A 23965-nucleotide genomic window follows, 5' to 3' on the forward strand; every position below is an offset into this window, starting at 1 on the left:
ATTGGCACAAAGAAAAGAATCATACTTTTTCAAGATCTGACTTTGGTGAAAACAGGGAAAATTAGAGGAAGAAAGGAATGTAAATGATTTTGTGAATGATAATGAGTAATTGGGAACGCGGCGGCTAATCTAATTTTAAATGAATAGTGAGAATATTTAGCCCGAAAACCCCTAAAACCCTTTTGCCCGCCCCCTTTTTAACCAAACCCTGTTTGTGGAGGCCGCTTTCTCTCTCTCTCTCTCTCTCTCTCTCTCTCTCTCTCTCTCACTCAGGAGTCTCCCTCCCTCGCACAAGCCCATGGCCACCGTCGCTGCTCCCCTCTCGCCTCCCGCCGATCGTATCCTCTTTCTTTTGTTTACTCTACGCTTGCTTTCCGATCTCGTGCTCTCCGTTTAGATCTAAGATCTGTTTATGCTTCTAATATACATATCTTTTAGGTTTTCATTTTCAATTTGAACAACTGTGTGGTGTTGTTTCCTTGACTGTCTCGATTTGTTTGCTTGGAAGCTTCAGACTTGCTCCAGAATTTGTCCTTGGATTCTCAGCCAAAGGAGGCCAATATTTCTGAGCCCGCAGACAAGGTGAACCATTCGACCTAGAAGCATGTGCTTCATTCATATACCAACTGTATTTCAATTTCATGTGCTTGGTTCATATTATCGTTTTGTCATGTGCAGGCCAACTCTGTGACCTCTAAGCTCCAGCCAACCAGGTCTACCACCCCATCACTCAAGGATTCGACCATGCCATATCACCCTAATGGTTACGGCTCGTCTGCCTATTACTACGGAGGTATTTACTCATTTGATTCGTAGTTTTCATTTTGCAAATACATGCACACTGTTGATGATTTGGTCTCAATTTTTCTTTCTCAGGCTATGGTGGACTTGAGTGGGGCAACAATATGAATTCTGTAAGTTCTTGCTTGTTCAGACATGTATTTATTTTTGTTTTATTTTTTTATTCTTGATGCATCGGATTTTTGTGTATTTACTTATTCCTATTATGAGAGAGTTGTTATTCTAATTATGGCTGAACTACCCTCTCTGTCTTGACTCCATTTTGTGTCATGATTGTTGAATACCGTAGGTTGTCTATGGTTATGGTTATGGTCCCTACAACACATATTCGACAGCGGGCTCTCCTACCGTGGCAAGTGGGCAGTTATATGAACAGAAGTATCAATATCCTCCCTATTTTAAGCAGATGACTCCTAAAGCTGGTTCACCCTACATTCCTAGTTCAGCTGTTCCTTCCAAGGGTGGCGTGTCGACCAATAAAGATGCTGACCAAAAGTCCTCGGCCGTAGGTACGGGTAATGGGATTCTGAACAATGTGGGCCTGAAGGAGAATAATATTTCAGACTTCTCCAAATATCAAAACTCATCACTGAATGCAAAGGGTTCCTATGATGGGTACCCTGATGCCTTTTATGGTTGTGATGGTTTGATGTCTCCTATACCATGGTTAGAGGGGTCAACGTATTCAAATGGACAGGCTAAGGGGATGACTGGAAATTCAGTCAACAGAACAACGTCTTCTAAATATCATCTTTCCCGACCAAGTTCTCCGTACATGGTATGCTAACCTCTATCATCTTAGTTTTTCATTATAGATTTATTTCCTCTGCTTTTCTTGCTTTGGTTGAAAATAAACATGTGCTGAGCAATACATGTGATTGATTTTAATGCATTCAGACGTGTGGCTAAGCTTAATCAATTTTGTATTCCTGACCTTAACATGCTTCTGAGCAGTGGGTTGAGTTGATCTTAAGTTCAGAGTTTGCTATCTAAGTTTTGCTTGTAAGTAGTAGTGTCTTCCTGAAGTCACTGAGCTGAGAAAATATTTTGATCTAAATACGTTGCTATCCTTGTCAAATTTGTTTTTATTCTTTTTCTTTTCCATTTTTTAGGCTTTGCTATTGTATTGCTTTTAGATAATATGATTAGAAACCAATAAATTAAGTGGCCTCTGAAGAATTTCTATTCCTTGATCTTGCAGAGTTTGCTGCCAAGGTATGGGTACGGTTTGGATTCAGCTCGTGGACTCAGTGGGATGTATAACAACGATTTATACGGTCATAACTGGAACACATACGGACTTGGTATGGGATTTGGATCTAATAGTTTTGGTGTGACAAGAAATGGATATGGGTGGACATCCGTTCTTCAAAACAAGTATAAATCTAGAGGGCGAGGTTACAACTTCCGCTATGGTAATCAGGACATAGATGGGTTGGAAGAGTTGAACAAAGGACCTAGAGGTAAGAGTTATAAAGCTGGGGTCAATGTGGGGTTGAATAAATCAAATGATGAGAAGGTTTCAACTACCACCGTTCCAGAGGGGGAGCAGCACTCTGGAGCAGATATCAATGATACTTATGCAGATGCTAAATTCTTCATTATAAAGTCATATAGCGAGGATGATGTGCATAAGAGTGTGAAGTATAATGTTTGGGCTAGCACACCAAACGGAAACAAGAAACTTAATGCAGCATACCAGGAGGCTCAGGAGAAAGCTACTGGCTGCCCTGTATTTTTGCTCTTCTCGGTGAGCCTCGTGATTTAATTCTTAAGTAGACTTCTTCTCCTTTTTACTTGCTTCACCTGTGCTTTATCTTATTGTTTTCTACTTCCATTTTCTCCTCTAGGTTAATGCTAGTGGCCAATTTGTTGGCCTTGCGGAGATGTTGGGGCCAGTTGATTTCGACAAGAATGTCGAGTATTGGCAACAAGACAAGTGGACTGGTTGTTTTCCTGTTAAGTGGCACATTGTAAAGGATGTACCCAATAGTTTGCTAAAGCACATCACCCTTGAAAACAATGAAAACAAATCAGTCACAAACAGTAGGGACACTCAAGAGGTATGTTTCTCTGCTTTATTTTTTTTCCTCAACCCTGGCTCTCTGGTGCTTGTTGCAGTATTAAGCTATGAGTTTAATTTGTAGGTCAAGTTAGAGGATGGGCTTAAATTGATCAAACTATTCAAGGATCATTCCAGTAAAACATGCTTATTGGATGACTTTGAGTTCTATGAAGATCGCCAGAAGACAATTGAGGAAGTTAAAGCAAAGCGACTGAGTCGGAAAAAGGCAAGTTTTTCCTTCGAGTGATAACCAGTGTAGTTGCTTTCATATATATCTCTGTTTTCTTGTTGTTCGTAAACCAAATTGATCCTGAGAAATTTCTATTTCTGCTAATTCAGAAGGTATTGCAGGAGAAGCCAACCGATGGAATAAAGGATGGGATTGAAGATGCACTAGTCAAATCACCAGTCATTGACAACTACAGTGGATTTGAAGGCACCAACATCAACCGATCAGAGTGATGAACAAGTGAAGCCGTTGGAGAATGGAACAGTTGTAGAAGCTGGAGATGGCCTAAAGAAGAGTCCACAACCAGTTGGCGAAGAGTCTGAGCTGGTTGTAACAAATTAGGTGTCAAATGTGTTAAATGGTTGGTTGCTAGCTTGTGCAAGGAGAAGATTTTCTTCGTAGGAGATTCCCCTCTGGAGGTTTTGCTGGTTTAGCTTAGCTGCTTTTAAAGAGAGTACAATTCATAGTAGAAGTGGTGTGTGTTTTTAGAGACTTGATTATGACAGGCAGGCTCATGTTTCCAGAGCCCCACCCGAACCCCATCTTATTCTCTTGTTTTGGGGGGGTTGGGTTTAACTCTTTGCTGTTCTCCTGCCTCTTTTAAAATGCGGAATAGGTTGGTTTGTGTTTTGTAACAGAAATATAGGTAGTCTGAGAATGCATGTGCCTTATTTCTTTTGGTTGTCTGTCTTCTGCGTGCTTCTCATCCATTAGTTAGTGTGGCACATTGGCACATGGCTGTTCTGATGTCTTAAAGCAAAGTCCGGTTTTGTTTTCTTTTTTCTTTTATATGTTGTACCAAGTAAATCAAGGCCTTGAGAGTACTTTCATTGGTGAGGAGGCCATTGGCTTGCTCCAATTCCGGTGAGAATGCGTTGCAAGGTCGAATGAATGTATCAGTGGAAGGAAGGAGCGTTTATGCATGTACTTGGGTTTCTAGTTTTCAATTGCAATATGAATTGGAGCATGGTCTTTGATAGAGTAGTTTTGGCAACGATGAGGATGACATAACATGATTGACGTGTAAAAATCCAATCGACCTCGCTTCATCTTTAAAACGTAATAAAACACGGTATGTGTGTGTTGAGGTTGAACTCAAACTCCCCCTGGCCCCTTCGTAGTTCTTATCCGGTTGTTGACTTGGTTAGATTCTCAGTCTGATTCAGAAACTGGTTGCTGAAAATGAGCGGCGGCAGTCTAGTAAGGAGGAGCAGCAGCAGATTGATCAGCTGGGCCACTCACAGCAACTACCGCCCATTCTCAACCTCCTCCTCGTCAGCTGGAAAATCACTCAACCTCTACTCTGCCATCAACCAAGCCCTTCAAATCGCCTTGGAAACTGATCCACGTAGTTATGTATTCGGAGAGGATGTTGGCTTCGGCGGGGTCTTCCGCTGTACCACTGGCTTGGCTGATCGCTTTGGCAAGAACAGGGTTTTCAATACCCCTCTTTGTGAACAGGTATCTACTCTTCCTTTACAGGATTTTCTTCTTATAACCATTTGGTGATCTTTGCCCTTTACTTTTGTTTGCACGCAGGGCATTATCGGATTCGGTATTGGTCTAGCAGCTATGGTCAGTTTCAGACACTTGAATTTTGCTCGCCTTTTCATTTCTGCTTGATCCTCATTGCTTTTTTTTTTTTGTTAATTTCCTATAGGGAAATAGAGCTGTTGCGGAAATCCAATTTGCAGATTATATTTTCCCCGCGTTTGATCAGGCAACAATCACTTCCTCTACTAGGTTCTATCATATTCACCCACATTCGTTACTGATCCAGTGACTCTATAACTTTGCAGATTGTCAATGAAGCTGCAAAATTTAGATACCGAAGTGGAAACCAATTTAACTGTGGAGGTAGCTACTTCACCCGTTTCTTTTCTTTCAAGCTTACTTCCCTGGCCCCTCTTGTTATTGGTCATGATCAATTCCTTTCATAACTTGTTAGGCTTAACCATAAGAGCTCCCTATGGAGCTGTTGGCCATGGTGGACATTACCACTCACAATCTCCTGAAGCTTTCTTTTGTCATGCTCCTGGTATCAAAGTAAGTCTCATCCTGTTGAGATTTTGCTTTCATGATTAGGGTCTGACCGAGTAATGACTTGCATTTGCCTTCAACTAAACAACAAATATTGAAATTGTGAGTTTTAACAGTACCATCTTACAAGGATCCAGCTGCGCATTATTTAAGACATGGACTTTAGTGTACTTAGTCATAAAATTTAAACCGAAGGGTTCCATAGAACACATGATAGTTAACTTGAGTCTATCGACTTGTGCCTTAAGCTTGCAGTAGTACCATCACTCTCTTTAGTTGAAAATGATATCCGTTGCCAAGTGCTATGAGGTTTACTGAAGGATAAATGACTTCTATGCTTTGCTGCAGATACTTAGTAAGTTCAAGGTTATTGCAATTAGATATCTGAAAAGTGCTTTTGATATAGGTGGTTATCCCTAGAAGCCCAAGACAAGCAAAAGGCTTATTGCTTTCCTGTATACGCGATCCAAACCCTGTTGTGTTTTTTGAACCAAAGGTAGTATGTTATTCAAATATTCAAAATTGAACTTATTAATCCGTTGGAGAATGTTAGGTTTGGTGCAAATGCGATCTGAAACTATGTAAGTACCTTGGTTCAGTGGTTATACAGATTATCAGTAGAAGAGGTTCCTGAGCACGATTTCATGTTGCCTTTATCAGTGGCCGAGGTACATCTCTAGTTCCGTTGTACTCCAATTATCTAAATTTGAAGAAAAGATATGATAATTGCGTTTATGATTTTATAATTATTAAGGAACTGTAAAGCTAAAGGAAAACTGAAACTGGCTTACTCAGGTAATACGAGAGGGAAATGATATAACACTTGTTGGGTGGGGAGCTCAACTATCCATAATGGAACAGGCCTGTCTAGATGCTGAAAAAGTAGGTTTTCTTCACTGCTACAGCCTACAAAGTAGTGTTCCTTGTTTTCCTTCCCTTGTACATCACTATATTATATTTGATCATAATGTTTGGTTTGTATGGGGTGATAAAGATGACTAAGTACTACAAGTTTCCCATTCATTTTACTCTTATAATATAAAAGCCATTCGACTATTGAGAATTTTCAGGAGGGAATTTCGTGTGAACTAATAGACCTGCGTACTCTGATACCTTGGGATAAGGACACAGTGGAGGCTTCTGTCAACAAGACTGGAAGGCTTCTTGTAAGTTTAATAATACATATACCAAAATCATTTCATGAAAATGGGTTGCTATTGGTGATTAATCCAAGGCCATACATGCAGATTAGTCATGAAGCTCCAGTTACAGGAGGATTTGGTGCCGAATTATCTGCTTCAATCGTTGAAAGATGCTTCTTGAGGGTAAAGCACAAACCTTTGACACTTATGGTTGGGTATTTTAATCTAGGTATATACTTGTTATGGTGCTGGAGGGAGGCAACTGATACCTTGATCGGACTAATCATTAATGCAAAATGGACTGCAGTTAGAAGCACCAGTCTCTAGAGTATGTGGTCTGGATACGCCCTTCCCTCTTGTGTTTGAACCCTTCTATATGCCTACAAAGAACAAGGTTTGTATTCTAAACCATCAAGCTTTTTTTGTGATACTTTTAATGCTGATGTAGAGTTCTCTTTCACTTGTGTTTGATGCAGATATTGGATGCAATTAGAGCAACTGTAAATTACTAGTACTGTAAAAATGCAAGCATGCTGCTTTCCTTCCCTCTTCCTAGAAAATTACTCACAGTTCACCACCATCGTCTTGCAAATAAAATTAGACTGGAATATGTAGCAGCAGCCAGTGTGCCCAAGATTAGATTTTACAACAATGAAATTTTCTGAAGAATGTGATTGTAGAATCAAGTTGACACCCATATGGCCTTGCCGAACCAAGGTTTACCTTGTGGCGGATGTCAGCGGTTCGAACCATGCACCTAATTGAACTCTTATACACTCGATCTTTTTAGTTAATAGACACTGCATACTCAATTCGTGCATGGTTGTTTTTTTTATAGCCCTTCTTGAGACTCGATATTTCTCTTATTTTGCCCGTGAACAATGCAGTACTATAAACTTGGTCTAGTTGAATTTCAAAAAGAAGATATGGTTCTTGCCTCAAGTTAGTGAAAGCTACCATATAAGATGCCACAATTTGGTCTCAGACCAAGAATTTGGGGAAGGAGAGTAGAAAATTATAACTTCGGTGCAATTGTGCAGCTGGTTATCAGGCTAATCCATAGTACATGACATTGAGAAAGAAGAACGATTGCTCTCTACAAGAAATTTAATCAACGTGACATCCACCCACAAGAAATTTATTGCTCTATTGTATAGCCTAAAATAAGTGCTTTTTCCATTTTAACAATTTTAACGCACAAGATTCCCACAAACGCCCTTAAATTGGGCTGAGCTTCCTTCTTTTTCTCTCTCTCTTTTTTTTTTTGTAGTTAAGTTACTACAAAGGACATAACTGAACTTTTCAGTCATCAACCGATAAAACAATGCACAATCTCCTTATGTACAATCCAAACCCCTGTGCATTTGATTTCCATATTTCCATACGTCCTGGATTACCTTCCTGAAATACAATTCCACCATCGTTCATAATACCAATCTGCGGTCAAGTTAAACAAGTACAGGTTAAGAACACTTCCTTTGTAAATACAAAACACACAACAGGAGGATTGTGCAAGTAGCCATACCATTGCTGGTTTTTCCTGAATTCCGTAAGAACAGGGTATATGTTCTCAAAGGCTTCATAGGTCTCACCTCTTACCTGAAAAATGGAAAACATAATGCATTCCAGGCTAATACAAAAGATAATTAAAAAATAAAATATAAAGAACCTTGCTAAGGTTTACCTTTGCTCCTGTGAGAACAATTTTTCCAGAAACAAATATAAGAAGCACAATCTTTGGTTGCTTCATTCGATAAATCAAGCCAGGGAACAGTTCTGGTTCATACTGATTACCAGAATCAAAATAGATTCAATTCAGCAAACAGTCCTTTTCAAAGTTAAACATCAAACAATAACCAAATCAAGACACAAAGCTATACTCACACTTGAAAATGCCCCATGAGAATATGCCAGACCTTCGAGTCTTATGGGGAATTTAACATCACAAGACCCAACTATGTTCTGAATTTTAAAATCCTGCCAGACATGAAATCCAATTTGGTTAGTACCTCATTTAGTTTGTAAGTGAACAGCAGAGAGAGAGAGAGAGAGAGAGAGAGAGAGATACCTTAAACTTGGCATCAAAACCAAGTTTCTGAATGATTCGAGCATACTGAAGAACAGGAGAGAATGAGTCATCAGAGGTAATAATAATAATAATAATTACAACAGCATCATTTAGAGATGAACTATATCATTCTGAATTTTATAACAGGGGTATGTGCTTTTATACGACACATGTGACATACTAACATCCACATGAATATCTTTTGGTAAAATTTCAGACATAAGCCATAGAATGAACCGTATACTGCCCTAATAAACCTTATAAACACTAAACCCTAAGCCTCAGTCTATTGCACCGCCAAAACATGTGTATCGAAAATAATCGAAGTACCTTCCGTGCTGCTAATTTTGATTGGTCTTCACTCTTGGCTCCTGTACAAACCTAAACCAACAGAGTCAAAGTAAATTAGCCAGAATTATGATTATTAACCTATATCCTCTAAAATCATTTTTTCAAAAACCCAACAAGGATGGATAAGTAATAATAAAGGTATATATATATATATATATATAGAGAGAGAGAGAGAGAGAGAGAGAGAGAGAGAGAACAATGCACATCAGTGTTTGATTGAAAAAGAAACAAAAAGTGTTTAGTTGGGACTTCAGACTTACCATTTTACCAGATGCAAATATCAAAGCAGTAGTCTTCGGGTCTCTTATTCTCATAATCACAGCTGCAAAACGCTACAAGAGAACTATGATTAAAATGTGATGATGACATATAATTATTGGATAGGAAATATCCGTTCAAGATCACAAGACTACAACAGCAATTTTTTATAAACAAATTTTAAGCAGCAGTAGGACTTTTGCTTTTAGTACATACCTTGGGATTGTATTCTGCATTACGAGCTTGCAATGCAATGGCCTTAAGATCCAATTTGCAGTCCAAATTGACTGTAGAAACAATATTCCTGAAAGCAAAAACAACACGTTAATGATTTAGTTGGTGTTACAGATTCATTTTGTTGATCACATAAACCAATATATATATTTTTTTTTTTTACTTTACACACACATATGGTCCCAGTTCAGTTATGTCTCAAGTGGTAGCATTCAAATTGGCAACAGATAAACATAAAGTACACCCCAGCTCAGGATCAGATCATCCAACTTAAGTGAAAAGATATATCTACAAGTAAAGTGTACCAAACCGAATCATGGAATTTAAATTGAAATGGTATGCACATAAGACAGATGAAATATGATTGTCTGGTGATGAGCAGGCAGATGTTGTAATACAATAACTGAAACTGGGTTTAAGGCGTGTTACAAATCAGAAACAAGATGTTGATATGTGAAGCAAGCATGTACAAATTTGGTAATGATAAAAAAGAAAGGAAGTGAAGACTGACTGAAGAGTAGGGACGATTCCAGAAGGATGTTGCTTGAGATCTACTGGTTGGCTTCCCTCCAGCCCTTGTTCTGCTGTTCCCTTCCCTTCCATTATTCTTCTTCTTTTTTGTTTATTCTCTCTCTCTCTCTCTCTCTACATCCATCAATCAATCATAAACATAAGATCAAAACAGACACAAATACACACAAAACCCAAACAAATTATGCCTCAGATCCTACGCCCTCTATTCCCTTTAGTTCCAATTCAAACATAAAAATTGTTTCTTTAATGCTTTTATCAAAAATCCAACCGATTCAGATCTGAGCTGGCTTTGTGGGTAATTAGGGTTTTCAATTGTCCTTGGGCTTAATTGTTGGAATTTCAGCCTTGAATAGAAAAATGAATGACAAAATTGGGGATTGAAGATTGCAGAGGTCGGACCTTGATTCTGCGCAGATCCGCGGGTGTGATGTATCTAGGGTTGAGAGGAGCGGGAAGGATTTGAATTAGCGAGTGTTTTATAGAAGAGAAGAGACGGAGGGCTTGAGATTTGTATCGAGGAGCTTAAAAAGAGAGAAGATCTGATGAGAGAAGAAGGAGAAGAGGAGCGTCTTGTTTTGGGGGTTGAAAAAAGATCTCTGCGGGCTTATGGTGCCTGCTCGCCTTCTTACCCTCGCCCCTCTTTATATACTGCCCCAATATATCCCTCTCCCTTCAACTTAATTCAGCCGACCTCCGAGGTCATTCCTGGAATTTCATTACAATTTGCTACAGTGACAGCCTGGCTTTCATCTACAAACCTGCCACGTCTTTGATTCCTTTTTCTCTCTGTTAGGTGAATGACTGTATGAAGCGCGTGCGATCCACGTCACTTCGAGAATTTCTTTTTCTTTTTTAATTGGAAAAATTATTTATTTTATATTAACTCAAGAGGAGGCTACAAGGTTAATCGTTACAGCGCACTGTTGACGACCAAGTACAAACCTGTTCACTGTAAACTCTTGGACATTTTCGTCCTCACTTAACAAAATGAAAAGTGAACCTATAAACTATGAACTTAGGGGCATAGAGTATAGGCAAAGTTTTTACAAAGTGAACAGAACAAAATAATCTCCTTGCTCTTCCCCCTTGGGCTTGGAGGTGCTGAGAGATAAGCAAAACATTTCCTTTGTGCTTCTGCAATTTTCTTGGTCTTAGGTGTAGATGGATCTTTTGGCTTGTTCCGGAACCATAAGGCCGACCCCTCTTCTTTTCGGGAAGTTCAGTCACTTGTGTTGCCTCTTGTCAAATTAGAACAACATTAAGAGCTTTCAGCCACTTGCCTCATATTAGTTTAAACTTTATGTCCCCGTATATTCCATAATTTTATTAATAAAGACTTGATGATAGTAAAAATGAAAGAAATCATTTCCTTAGATAGGAAGAGCTCGCATCACACTTGTGTCATTTAAAAGGCTACCTGGCTTTACATATTGGAATCACTAAGTGGACGTTAACTGGCCTCCCAAACAAGCTGAACCATTATAAACCTCGTGTTTGTATGTTTCTCTATCTTGCTTCTTACTTAGCCCCTCAATTTGTACAATTTTTCATTTTAACATTCCATGTTTAAATTTGCCATCTAAGTGATTAATTGAACTTAATGTCTTGAATATGTTGGTTTACATAGATTTGAGTCGGCATTTACTATAGTTAATATCAAGAACATAAAAATTGAAAATGTCCCCAAAATTTCGGCGATATTATCATTTTTCTTACATAAGGATATTTCATTCACATACCAATTCAATTTCATCCGATATTTTTAAAATCGTGATATGTTCGAAATTATACGAAAATATCACGATATCTTGCGAGTTCACTACCACGCATTGCCACATGTCGTCACCACCATTTTAAATTTAAACACGCTGAAGAAAGGAATCGAAACTCTGATCAGCTCTTTACACATGCAGTAACTTAGACATCTCAACCAAGCCCATTCATTGTTATAATATATTTCATTTCATTACTAGTCTTAATTTATAAAAATGATTTACTAATCCCAACTAATTATACTATTTTTTTTTCCTTCCTTTAATTATTCACTACAAGTCAATTGTTAGCTAATTTTTAAATTTTTTCTTTAACTTTGCTACACTATAAAATCCGTAAAACATTATTGCACCACTACTCTTTTCCTTTGTTCTTCTTGAAGTCTTTCTTACCACTTACCTAATATCATATAGATTAATGATGAACTTATGGGGGAAATTCAACAATGTATTATCTACAATATTCCTTTCAAGTCAATTAGATGATAAACTTTAAAGTCAATTTTTAAGAATTATTGACGATTGTTTCACCTCAAATCACTACAACTCATTATAGACTAATAATTATACAAGATTTTCTTATGAAATATAGTAGATATTTGATCAAAGAAACAACTCTCAAATTTTATTTAAATTTCCACCAAATTTCTCACTTAATTTTAAAGATCGATATGTTCTCAAACTTTTCTTATAAATTTCAAATTTTAGACCCTCGATATTTCTATTTTCTCTAAATTTTTAGTCCTTGGTTGATATAAATGCAGAGACCCCGACATCATGATCGTAATATATCAAGCTGGAGAAAATTGACTAAGACTTCTTGAAAAAAAAAGTATTCCATAAAGTCTTCTTTCGTTAAGTTTAATTCAAATTTGCATCATTAAGGTGATGACTTGGAAAACATCACATAATCGAGAGAATTGAAATGAGACTTAACATAATAACCAAATTATTTAAAATTTAAAATTATGAGAAATGATAAATAGAAATTGAATTTGCAATCTTGACATCATTCCTATATTTCTTATATATATGAATTTGTTGTGGTGTCGTTAATTCATAAATTAGCCAACTATAAATCATGTGTGTACGTCTTCGAGGTTGATTAAGTTGGGGAACCATAAACTATGATATGTCGGATGGTATATACCCCATGAAAAAAAACCACTTGTTATCGGCCTAACCCTAAACCTTAGGCCACCTAGCATTTTGCATGTTTTGTAATTAGGCAATTGTGTTTATTTAATTTACAACACAATAAATGTAGAAGTTGACATCGAAGCTAATTTTTTTAAGAGCAAAACTACACCAAATTCTATCATTTGCAGTAAAGGTTGGTTTTGATGCACTGCCATTGGGGTTGTGTAAGTACAAAATAGTTGACACTTCCTTAATGATCAAAACACACATGATTAAAAGCTCAAAGAAGACAAGTCAAGATCACAAGGTCAAGCACATGGCCCAAATTGGCATATGGCCCTCAGGTAAAACATGCAGTGCATCTCATAGTTTTTCACTAAGGATAGCATGAATGTCTTGTATTCTTACTAGGATATCAAGCATGCTTTGTATCATGCTTATGGGTTTTCACTAAGTTAGTGTTCTTGTCTAAATTTCTTACAATCGTGTCTTAGAAGCTAACATTGTGAAAGGTTTTCGTGCACCTCAAGCTTGTGAGGTCAAGTTAAGCATTCATATATTTGGGCATTTGTTTAGAGAGTTTCCTCTCATTTTCGGTCTCAAATGTCTTGAGATCCCAAAGTCATGATACACTCATCTATGCTCTTTGTTAGGTCATGTATTAAGCTAAAGTCAAGTCATTATTCACCATTTGTTTTGTGTTGATTTGATCATCATGTAAATAAATGATCTTAATTGGTTTTGTCTTATTATTAATGGTGTTTAACATATGTTATTACATGTCTTTTTGATAACTTTGGGAACTGTCCAAGTTGGGTTCATTGTGTGGTAGATATATCTACTTCGTATATATTGAAAATAAATTTTTCTTAATATATTTATTATATCATAATTATTTTTTACAAAGAAAATAAATTACTTTTATACAATTGTAATTTTTTATTAAAATATATTTTTTAAATTACTTATAATTAAAATTAAGAGACAATTTTAATTATAATTTAGAGATAATTTGAATATATTATGAAAAAATAAAATAAAATAGAATTAAAATAACAGAAATAATGGTCAAAATTGACATAAGTAAAAACGGACCTAAATTTAAAAACTTCATACAATCAAGTAGCATGTGATTCGATGCATCCCCACTTCATTAATCACATAAGTTAGTTTCATTAGTAAATCAAATTATATTTCACCCATTATCTCTGAGGCTGCCAACTCTATGATTCTCGTCATCAAGATCAGGTCTGATGACCCATCTTGCACAGTCTTAACAGTGTTGAAATGCCTTAGGCAACCGGAATATCATTTGCAATTCATGTAAGGTTGGCTCCACTCTGTCTAATTTGCAATATCTAAAAACAGAAAGCTATGGATTCTCGAGCCTCAGAAAGACAGTAATTTATCATAAATGGATATCAGTCGGTAATTCCAACTAAAATACAATCATCATAGGCTTCAACCAACATCCAGACATTCAAGCCAAACAGAAATAGAGAAACATTGATAAGATGTCATTGCAGTAAATCGGCTCCGTGGACCAGTTTTGTATATGGGATCCACAGGTTCCTATCAGAAAGCAAAACATATTGATCTTGGTTCAATCATAGCATCATCGGTCATGGCACTTGGGCTACCGTCGACGTGGCATCAAACCATAAACAATGTCACTCCAAACCCAAAGCACAGAACAATGTAATAGCAGAGAATAAATTGATCAACTTCATATCACAGATGCTCTATTAGTCTCTCATTCTTGACACAACTAAAGAATTACTTGAGAGATACTTGTTAGTTAACCCAACTAAGACTAAAGCACTTAGTAATAGAATTAACATCAAATTTGCATCAGAAAGTACACATTAATCAGAATTAACACAATATTATAAATCTGCCCTTGAAATCTATCCAGTCATATCAATGGTTTATTTTGCTTGTTTTACTTAGAACTAGTAAGATTAGAAATTGAGTATCAAAAAAAAAAAGAGGCCTCAGAGATCTTGGTGGTAAAATATCATCAGATGAGGGATTTCCCCATCAAGAGTAGCAAATATTGTTATCCATCATCGGCCAAAGACATGCTAATCTAATCTGCATTGGAAATCAAACCCAGAAAACAAGTAAAAAGAGAAAGATTGGAGTGAGGGAAACATGTGATCAGAAGTAGCTGGTTGAGATATCATATATGTGCAAATATCATTGGGAATCCGAATGATTCGTTTCATCATACCACACCAAAACCCTCCAACTCAATAGAATCAAACAAGAGAAAAGAGTGTATCGTCCTTGTCACCAATAGATCCTAAGAAGAGAAGGATAATCGGAGCTAAAGGAGGAGTGCATACATATTATCACTGTATGCAGAGGCTTTACTATAGCCTAAGGATAGATTCCTCAATCGATAGGATGAAAGAATTGCAATGTTAGGCATCAAAAACAGCAAGCTTAAGATATGAAGCAGAGAAGATAATGATGAAGAATATGACGACTCCAAGGCTGGGTGGCGATGCCGATTTTGGAGAGCAATTGTGATCCTCCTTTTATAGAGCAATTTTAGCATAAACCCTAGTGTCTGGGCCCAATAGAATTTGGCCCAAAGCTCGGCTCTTTTAGAATCTACATTTTTTTTTTGTAATTTTACAATTGAAAAAGGGTGATTATTATTTTTAAATATATTCAAAGTCAGTTAAGGGTTTATAAACCCAGAGACCAATCCGTGCTAGGGGGTTATGTTAAAACGCTTCATCTCACTAGCCACCAAAAAACAACTCCAATTAGCGTCAGCATGATTCGAATCTAGATATGAGATATTCTCACACCAAGACTCTTAATACATATTTAGTACCGCGTACTAGCGTGTCACTCTATTATTAATACTTATCTTACTCTCAATTGAGTAGCCTTACTCAAGGTTACGTTGTATTGCGTTTGGTGAGGAAGTATTGCTTAAGGAGGGACTGAATGACTGATTCTTATGGTCTCCATCACTCACCTTCACCCTTCAGTTCAGTCTTTTCTGATCCTCAATTTCACTAATAAACATGTTTGAATCACTCATTTCACTAGGTACAATATGAACCCATAACTAAAAGGTAAAGAACTAAAGATGAAATTGAATTGTGGCTCAAAATCAACCCAGGTTCTCATGGCTTTACCTCACTTATTTTTCTCACCAAAACCCAATCAATTCGAATTCATAAGGTCAAATTGATTTGTTTCATTATTGTTAATGTATATATTAATATTTTATTATTATTTTAAACTATGACTTTACAAAGTAAGATCTAGGGTCTCTATAGAGCTCCACTATGTTGGTCAAAAAGTTGTTTAAGAGTGAGAAGACCAACATGAGACACATCAATTCAAGGTCAAAAGCGTTGAGGTACTCTGTTTGGTTGAGTATGCATGAGAAAGTGTACATGTATTCCTATGTCAATGAAGAAAATGAAAGAGTAGGAATAGAAAATCGTGAGAGAGAGAGAGAGATGTCCTATCTAAGGGCCAACAAAAGTAGTACCCAAGTTAACAACAACTAAAGAGGTGCGAAGGGAAACATAACCTTAACTAAGGTCATGTAACATTATACCCAATTGTCACGAGCTTACTCTTTTTCTATGCTACTTGTGCGGCATTAGCAAGTTTCTTATGCTAAGTCAGCCTAACTCTTGCAAATGCCTATGCTAAAACAATTGAAAAGTCAAAGATAATATCTCTAAAATAAAACTTGCATTAAACAAAAAAAACTTACAAGTGTTTACAAGTATGCTTGAAGACTTGTTTGATTGATGCCTCTACCTCTCCATGAGTCAAATGGGAAGGGTGCCTCCCTATTTATAGGCATCCTCCTCTTTTTACCTAGGATTTTAGGGTATTCCAAGACATTTACAAGTATATAGTGTTCTAGATAATCTATACAAGTCTAAGATATATCTTGAGTATTCTAGAGACTTCCGAAGTGATCTAGATTTTTGAGCCTCTCCAATGTTCTAGAGAGTTCTAAAGATGTGCAAAGGGCTCCCAAACCTTATAGAGACTTCTAAGACTTTCCAGAACCTTCTATGACTCTCTAGAGACTTCTACGACATTCCAAAGTTTTCAATGACATTCTAGAGTTTCCATAACCTTCAATGACAATCCAGAGGGTTCTAAAGTCTTCCGTAGTATTCCGGATGCTTTCAGAATGCTCAAGTGCTCTCCAATACCTTATTTGAGTCATACTTGCTTCAAAAATGCCCAAGGAAAACTCTATGAAGATTGGCGGGGCGTGACACAATGCACACCAAACATAGTATTAGGTAGTCAGCATTCCTTAGTTAGCACAATGTTGGTTAATGCTATCAACCAAACATGCACTTAAGTCTTTTCTAGCCACCAAGAAAAAATTGAGATTTAAACTCTAATTAGCACCGGCACGATTTGAACATGAGTGAGGGATTCTCACACCAAGGCTTTTAAGTAGGGTTGGGAATGATTCGGGACGGTTCGGGATTCTACTCAAACCGATACCAAACTGATTTTATATTTTGATATTAATATCATTTTGGTACTGCCTTTTTCAACATCGATACCGAACTGAACCGATATTGTTCGGTTTCGGTATAATTCGGTACTTTTTCGGTACCAAAATGGCAAATCCTAGAAATTGTATACTCACCCGCTGCACTTGCATATACATCATTCAAATTGCAATTCTAGCTTCTAGCTTAACATATCACAATAAATAAATTTTCATACCAACATAAGTCCATCACGTATCACAAGAATCATTAGTTCACTACACTATGTTCAATCATGAACTGAATTAGCAACACATCACATACCTAAATCTAACCCCGAAAACAAGTTAGGTGGAGAGACTGAGAGACTAAGATGAAAGGAATTACATCGATTGAGACTTGAGATACAAAGGGCATGCGTCGATTGATGGAGGCGAAGTAAGACAGTGATGGAGGCCGTGAAGGCATCGATGGAGGTGAAGTGAATGCGGTGATGGAGGGAGAAGAGTACGTAAGAACTCAGAAGATGCGAAAGAAAGTCATGGAGGCGAGAGAGATTTGATTGTAAATCATAAAACCCAATAAAACATATGGGCTTTTATACTTTCAGTTTGAGCATGTATCATTAAGTATTAGATCCAATGAATTGACCCATCCCGGTTATATGCTTTCGGTATCGGTTCGGTACAAGAAATATTTACCAATTTATCCCGGCCTGTCGTGATTCGGTATGGGACAAACGGATTCGGTACCATTTTTCCAGTGCCAACTCTCAACCCTATTTTTAAGTCTTACCAACTTAACCATATGTGGTAGTTAATTGAAGATGGTGATGATTATATTCAAACTGTAAAACGAAGTCAGAACTGTTACAGTCAAACTCAAAAGTCAAAAGAATAAAGGGTTATCGGACTGTATTTCAAAGCATTGCAGTAGTCTTTACAGGAAGTTAATTCAATGTATTTTTGCCCCATACTTGGAATATCAAATTCTTGAGTAAACGGCACGAGTGACTGGAGTGAGTGACTTTCTTAGGGTAGCTAATTGACTTGTCATCTTACTAGCGACAGTGACACATGAATAAATTACCAGTTATTTTCCCTGACTCAATAGTTCAAGTGGTTCTCATAATCATTTAGTTCAGTAGCTCTTTAAAAGTAAGCGATCACTAACAATCAGGTACTTATGAATCATAATTTCTTTGCGTCATCATGGATAGAATTTGGATTTCCTTGTCTGCCTATTTCAACAATCAAATGCCAAAATGCATATCCTAACAAGAAACAGGAAGTGGCAATGAAACAGTTCTTACATAAGCTCTAACAACTTTTCAAGCCAATATAAGATCAAAACACTTACAAGATTACTATTACCTCAAAATCCATACTACAACATATATCATATACATCATAATTCTTAAGTTTCAGCTATTATAAGTTTTATAACAATGGTCCTATCCAGATACCAGCCTCCATGCCCTCAATTTCTCGTTGTAGAATTCATTTCAAGTCCTCCAATGTTTTCTAACATCTACAAACTAGAGCCTTACTCCCACAAACTGCGACTCTTGAGTTCAGCCTGCCATCAACTATCTGAATTTTGGTAAAGATCAACAAAAATCAGTGATACATCAAGTGACCACTTTCTGTTTCCCCAAAGCTGGATTTAAACCAGTTTCTTCCAGGCCATTGACAAATGTTCTGAGACAACCATTGATTGTGCGGGGGGCTGACCCGTCGCAGAAACGTTTAGCAAGATCTACAGCCTTGACAAATAGATCCTTATCAGATAAAGCTTGCAGAAGATATGTCACAATCTTTCTTTTCACTAACAATATAACAAGCATGGCATAACAAATTAAAACTTAAAAAATCAGTATACCTCATTAATTACAATCTGGTGTCGTGTTCCTAACACTGTTATTTCTGACATTGCCAGGTGAAGGACGCAGAGCTCCAAGATTCTGCTTCCTGGCTCATCCTGAATTTAATAACATAGGAGCAAAAGTATAAGGTCATAACAAACGAGGTAAAATATCAAGAACTCAGTAATATTTTGAGACGCCTTCTCCATTTTAAATTTGATATGGAGAAACGCTGTTGATGTTCTCTTTTCTGGCAAGCATGATAATATAATTTGTCTAAGTCAAGTTGGAATTCAAAAACAAAAGTTTCTATTAGGTTCGCATGACTTGGAAGCACAAGCTGATGAACTAGATATGCTACTTCTCAAGAATTGAACAATTTCTAAATCAGATGCCATATTAAAAGGATGCATTGCTGGTTAGCCACTAGAACATGGTACTCTCAAAACATCAATGACAAAGAGCAGAAAGCTATGATCTCTAATCCCGCCCATTTTAAAAAACTAGCACTTTTCAAGATACTAATATGCATTTCAATCTTATTCATACTGCTGTGCCAAACAGTGGAAGTTGGCGAAAGATGGGAGGTTTATGACTAGCCATGTTTGGCCAATAGGCAGGATTCAAGAATAGATTTGACCAAGTGAAACCAAAAACTTCCATTTATGGTGACATTCTTTCAGAAATCCAGTGCATGAACTCAGAAAACCACAGAGCCAAGTGCAGGTACACCCCACTTCCAGTAGCACCATGACACCATCAACAACATCGATAATCAGGATTACAGTTGACAAATAGATATTAGATATTAGTTTAATTTGGGCAGACAACAATTACGATTAACTTATTTGTTTCTTTTCATTTCAAAGATCAATAGGCTCACCTTAAGAAAAAAAAAACAGATGTTATGTTGCAGTTCTGAGCCAGAATTCTACCGGAATGGTCAATAGAACAGATACTTAGATATGCTAGTATTAAGAGTGTACACATTAAGATTGATAGCGCCCCACAACTGGCAAGGTTAAAGCACATTAAATATGGGCAAACAATGCAGAAGCATACCACCACAGCGAGCGCAGACAAGCAAGCTGTTGCAGACTATATATTGGAACTAAAAACAATTATGGACTTGTGATAATGTAACTTGACCTCTAAACCTTGTACACACCTTCCAATTTGGAGGGGCGACTCTGTCGATGACAAGCACATGACTATCCCATTTATCCATGACTGCAACCAAAAGTTTCCTTGCAAATCTGGAACAAAAAGGAAAACATAAGCAGTTTTTTTTGTAACAATCATGTTTGCCTTGTTTTCTACAGCTAGTGGTTGGAGGTACTCAGTGATTTTAGATCAATATACTTGAAAGGTGTACCTTATTACCTTAATATCAGTTTGCTATATACCAACTTTGGAGGAGCAGCAAGAACTTCCGCTTCTGAGATAGAAACATAATAAATATTATCTATCTAGAAAAGAGTAGTGACATCACTAGCAGGGGAAAACAAATATCATCAACTAAAGAACTTCAGAAAGGAGTTATAGTTAACTGGAAAAATTCAGTAGATCAGATAAAGTAGCACAAGAACTCGGTACAGCTGTTGATACCCTCTGAAAAAAGAGGAAGTATACAAACTTGTGAGCCGGCTAACCTCCATTAAGGACCATCCTAAGTATAGAGCTACCATAGATGCATGCACACAAGCGCTACTGTTCCAAATCTAGCCAGAGTTCTACTATGAAATAAAAGAAAGTAACAACTTGAATTATAAGAAATGGTTCATAAGTGAGTGAACTAATCAACAGATGACATGCATAACCTTTGAAGCATGAAAATCTGAATCAATAACGTAATTCTTCACTTTACTGTCTAGAAGAAACTTGAAGTGAGAGTAGAGGACAATGTGATATATGGTGCATAAGGAACGCGTGTTGACGAAATTCATACCGATTGCGGATTCCTTTTCATCACTGAGGAGGAGCTCATCTGCTTCTTCAAGAGTTTGAACGGTGACAGGGGGTCCTCCGAAGCTCATGGGATTATATTCCAACAATGAAGCCTTGTCAAATTCATACCCGGGTTCTTTGAAGCACAAAACAAATAAATAAATGAGCATTATCCGAATGGTGTTGATGAATAATGAAAAACAGAAATGCAAAAATACCTCGACGGATGTTCATCCGCTTTTCAAATAAGCGAACTGGGTCGGAACCTTGTAAGCAGGAAGCATAGATAATGGAACTGCATAGCGCATGTGAATGAATAATGATGGGTTTAGGAAAAGAGAAACAGACATAGAAGAGATTATATCAAAAAAGAGGGAGAGAGTAGGGAGTTACAGAGCGAGCTCTCTGGCGGCTCTGGGGCTGCAAAATCTGCCGCTCTTGTCAATCTTGGGCAACATAGAGCTGCTGTTGTTGCTGTTGTTGTTGGGCTTGTGGAGAGCTTCATCGAGGGTGAAGGTGGAAGTGCGGAGAGAGGTTCGAACAGTGACGACATGGGATTTTCGGAATAGCAAACAAGAAGAGTGGGAGAGAGAAGAGTAAGAGGGAGTGGGTATTATTGTTAAATTGGGAATTAGAGCTGGGCTGAGACTGAGAAGCGGCCTTCCCTCCATTGTTGGGTTGGGAGATAATGTGCTGCAGCAAGAGACACTGCCACTGTCTAAAATATCTCCTTCTAGGGGTTTTAGGGATAGCCCCCACTGTGTCCACTTGCACCCTCATACATACATTTCCCAAACTACTGTATTATTTACTAATTTACCAAAACCAAATTCTGCTGCTTACTCTTCCTGAGTTATTCCAGCACTGTAAACTGTGCTAATTCCTCACTGTTTGTTGGTGAAAGATCTCTGAAAATTCTTTTGGGGATTCTAGTCTTCTTTTCATCTGCTCTAGCTTTGATTTCTGTTCCTTCAAATCTTTCTTCCTCTCCTTGTCCCTTGTTCTTGTCTCTTGTTCTTAAAAGTTCTTCCACTTTCCGTTTTCCCCCCATCGTTATCCCTCCTTCTTCGATCTTGGTTCCTTCTCCTAGCATCTCCAAGCTGTATTCTGCCCTACAACTACTTGGCACATCCCTGTTGCTCCTTAGAAACACTTGTTTAGCATGCATATGTAACATCCTGAGCCGGATTAATAGGAATTAATTTGAAATCATGTGTTAGCATAGGCATCACCAATCCCTTATAACCCCAATCGAGTTTTTCTCACTATCAACAATCGACAATATGATTACGCTTACCAGAAATATTAACCTTCCTCCCTTGACAGAGATTTCAACAGAAAATAACCCAAGAATAATCTGAATAGTAGTACATTCATTACCTATTAATAATAGTGATAATTCATGTAGCTTCTTGTAGTTTCTTATATGCATGTGCACACTGAACACAAATTCATGCTGATCTCTATAATAATGACTCACACATTCATGTGTAAAGATTCTCCTGTTCTCCACATAAATTGCTTTCAAAATGTATCTATTTTCAATATGAAAATATCCACTCTCTTTAGGAGCTGCTTCACCCTCAACTTTAAAGATACTGATTAAGTGATTAATACTATACAAAGCTCAAGTATAAGAACATACTTTGTTATGTGTGCTCTTACCAATTTAGACCAAAATAGAATGGTACTTCTACAACACTAATCACATTTTATGGACCAGATTCCAACTTGGTATGCAGTTATCACTGAGTCACTTATAAGGTCACAGATTCATTTTCATAATATAAGTTTCGAGTTTGATCCTTCATACGCGAACACAGGTTTCAGTCAGTTGCTAAATATATACAAGCTAGATCTTGAGAATGCAGAATGCGTATAAATGAGCCATAAGTCAAAACTAATTCTCAGTCCTAAATCACATAGATTGCTTGATATTCTTCCATAATGTAGAGCAGATTGAATAGCTAAACATACATTGACCCTAATATGTAAAAACACACAAAGAGCAACATGTGACCAAGAAATAGATTGACACACACATCCATGATGAAATATGATCATGTGGCTTACCCCCTTAAAGCCATTTGCTGAATCAAGTACATATCCTCTCCACATTCGGAAGTCAATCAATAGACTACATGCCATTAATTAATTTGATTGTTTTTCCTTGCTGCCACTTCTGTCTATTCTCATAAAATCTTATAAAGAACTAGATAAAGCACTCTAATAAATTAAGGAAGTGATAAAATAATTGGCACCAATGATATAACATGAACAAGATACCAGCTAAAACAAATTCACAGAACACGAAGTACTAGGCCACAAACATCCACAATGATCGTGCCAATCTACGAAGTAAATCCAGAAAATATAACCCTCATTTGACTTTGTTAAACATCAATAGGCACAACGTTTGTAAATCCAGAAAATATAACCCTCCTTTTTTTTCTTTTTCTTTTTTTTCACCACTTTATCCAAGTTAGGCTCAATACCTCTTGAATTAAGGCCATTGCAAACACCCCAAACAAGCCGACAACTTCTAATTAAGGCCAACGAGGACACCCCGTACAAGTGGATTCTCAATCGGGTTTTGGGTCTTTCACGCTAGGGAGACACAATCCCTTCTTAAGTATGTAACATGCCTAACCAAATTCAATCTTGATTAGGATTATTTGCTCGCATTAGGGCCACCGAGCACACCCCGTACTAAGCGGAATCCCGATTGAGTTTTGGGTCTTTCATTCTAAGGAGGTACAATCCCTACTTAATTATTACCCGGACCTAACAAGATCGATCAAGTTCAACATTTGAACCATTACTTCAATTTCAGATCATATGTGAGCATTCATCCATCCCAATCTCTTTCCAATAACAATATAACAATGGAACTCATCAGACCACTATGAAATCGTCCATGCCATGATAATTCTTGAAGGTAAAGGTACCTAGAAACCCTGAAGCAATAAGACAAAATAATAAAGTCAGTACCATAAACATATATATAATGTAGTTTTGTCT

The 23965-nt window shown here is 37.2% G+C and overlaps 3 protein-coding genes, 4 non-coding genes and 1 pseudogene across 10 annotated transcripts; 2 read left to right on the forward strand and 6 right to left on the reverse strand.

The window, feature by feature from the left end:
- The first annotated feature begins 213 nt into the window (after positions 1-213).
- LOC126789306 (YTH domain-containing protein ECT4-like) lies at positions 214-3781 on the forward strand (annotated as a pseudogene).
- A 379-nt stretch (positions 3782-4160) lies between these two features.
- Positions 4161-7097, forward strand: LOC126789307 (2-oxoisovalerate dehydrogenase subunit beta 1, mitochondrial). 2 transcript variants are annotated; one of them, XM_050515436.1, is made up of 12 exons: positions 4162-4556; positions 4635-4670; positions 4756-4815; positions 4895-4952; positions 5044-5141; positions 5542-5631; positions 5735-5803; positions 5931-6017; positions 6206-6301; positions 6383-6460; positions 6585-6671; positions 6754-7097. In XM_050515436.1, exons 1-12 carry the CDS (start codon positions 4278-4280, stop codon positions 6787-6789), a joined length of 1074 nt encoding a protein of 357 aa, XP_050371393.1. In that variant the 5' UTR covers positions 4162-4277; the 3' UTR covers positions 6790-7097. The 2 variants fall into 2 exon arrangements, 1 of the variants encoding a protein (XP_050371393.1); XR_007671511.1 differs by lacking the exon at positions 6754-7097 and having other exon boundaries at positions 4161-4556; positions 6388-6460; positions 6585-6658.
- Positions 7098-7270: 173 nt separating this feature from the next.
- LOC126789308 (TATA-box-binding protein) lies at positions 7271-10319 on the reverse strand. Of its 3 annotated transcripts, none has more exons than XM_050515437.1 (10): positions 10122-10319; positions 9700-9823; positions 9171-9258; positions 8957-9028; positions 8676-8726; positions 8346-8390; positions 8162-8254; positions 7962-8063; positions 7803-7876; positions 7271-7714 (listed from the first exon to the last, which is right to left on the reverse strand). In XM_050515437.1, coding segments are annotated over exons 2-10 (618 nt in total). In that variant the 5' UTR covers positions 9792-9823; positions 10122-10319; the 3' UTR covers positions 7271-7713. The 3 variants fall into 3 exon arrangements, with proteins under 3 accessions (XP_050371394.1, XP_050371396.1, XP_050371395.1); XM_050515439.1 differs by having other exon boundaries at positions 9700-9827; XM_050515438.1 differs by having other exon boundaries at positions 9700-9831.
- A 3696-nt stretch (positions 10320-14015) lies between these two features.
- LOC126789647 (small nucleolar RNA snoR77Y) lies at positions 14016-14096 on the reverse strand. Its single transcript, XR_007671563.1, has one exon. It is a non-coding gene; the product is annotated as a small nucleolar RNA snoR77Y (small nucleolar RNA).
- Positions 14097-14146: 50 nt separating this feature from the next.
- On the reverse strand, positions 14147-14294 carry LOC126789656 (small nucleolar RNA snoR2/U65). Its single transcript, XR_007671572.1, has one exon. It is a non-coding gene; the product is annotated as a small nucleolar RNA snoR2/U65 (small nucleolar RNA).
- A 330-nt stretch (positions 14295-14624) lies between these two features.
- Positions 14625-14709, reverse strand: LOC126789683 (small nucleolar RNA SNORD24). The gene has a single exon (XR_007671597.1). It is a non-coding gene; the product is annotated as a small nucleolar RNA SNORD24 (small nucleolar RNA).
- An 80-nt stretch (positions 14710-14789) lies between these two features.
- On the reverse strand, positions 14790-14871 carry LOC126789644 (small nucleolar RNA R12). The gene has a single exon (XR_007671559.1). It is a non-coding gene; the product is annotated as a small nucleolar RNA R12 (small nucleolar RNA).
- A 3476-nt stretch (positions 14872-18347) lies between these two features.
- LOC126787642 (uncharacterized) lies at positions 18348-21667 on the reverse strand. The gene is made up of 7 exons (XM_050513528.1): positions 21338-21667; positions 21163-21239; positions 20946-21080; positions 20381-20435; positions 20166-20253; positions 19015-19113; positions 18348-18898 (listed from the first exon to the last, which is right to left on the reverse strand). The coding sequence occupies exons 1-7, from the start codon at positions 21613-21615 to the stop codon at positions 18764-18766; spliced, it is 867 nt and encodes a 288-aa protein (XP_050369485.1). The 5' UTR covers positions 21616-21667; the 3' UTR covers positions 18348-18763.
- Between the last annotated feature and the right edge of the window lie 2298 nt (positions 21668-23965).

The sequence above is a fragment of the Argentina anserina genome, chromosome 3 (assembly GCF_933775445.1).
Source record: "Argentina anserina chromosome 3, drPotAnse1.1, whole genome shotgun sequence".
In the NCBI taxonomy this organism is placed as follows: Eukaryota; Viridiplantae; Streptophyta; class Magnoliopsida; order Rosales; family Rosaceae; genus Argentina; species Argentina anserina.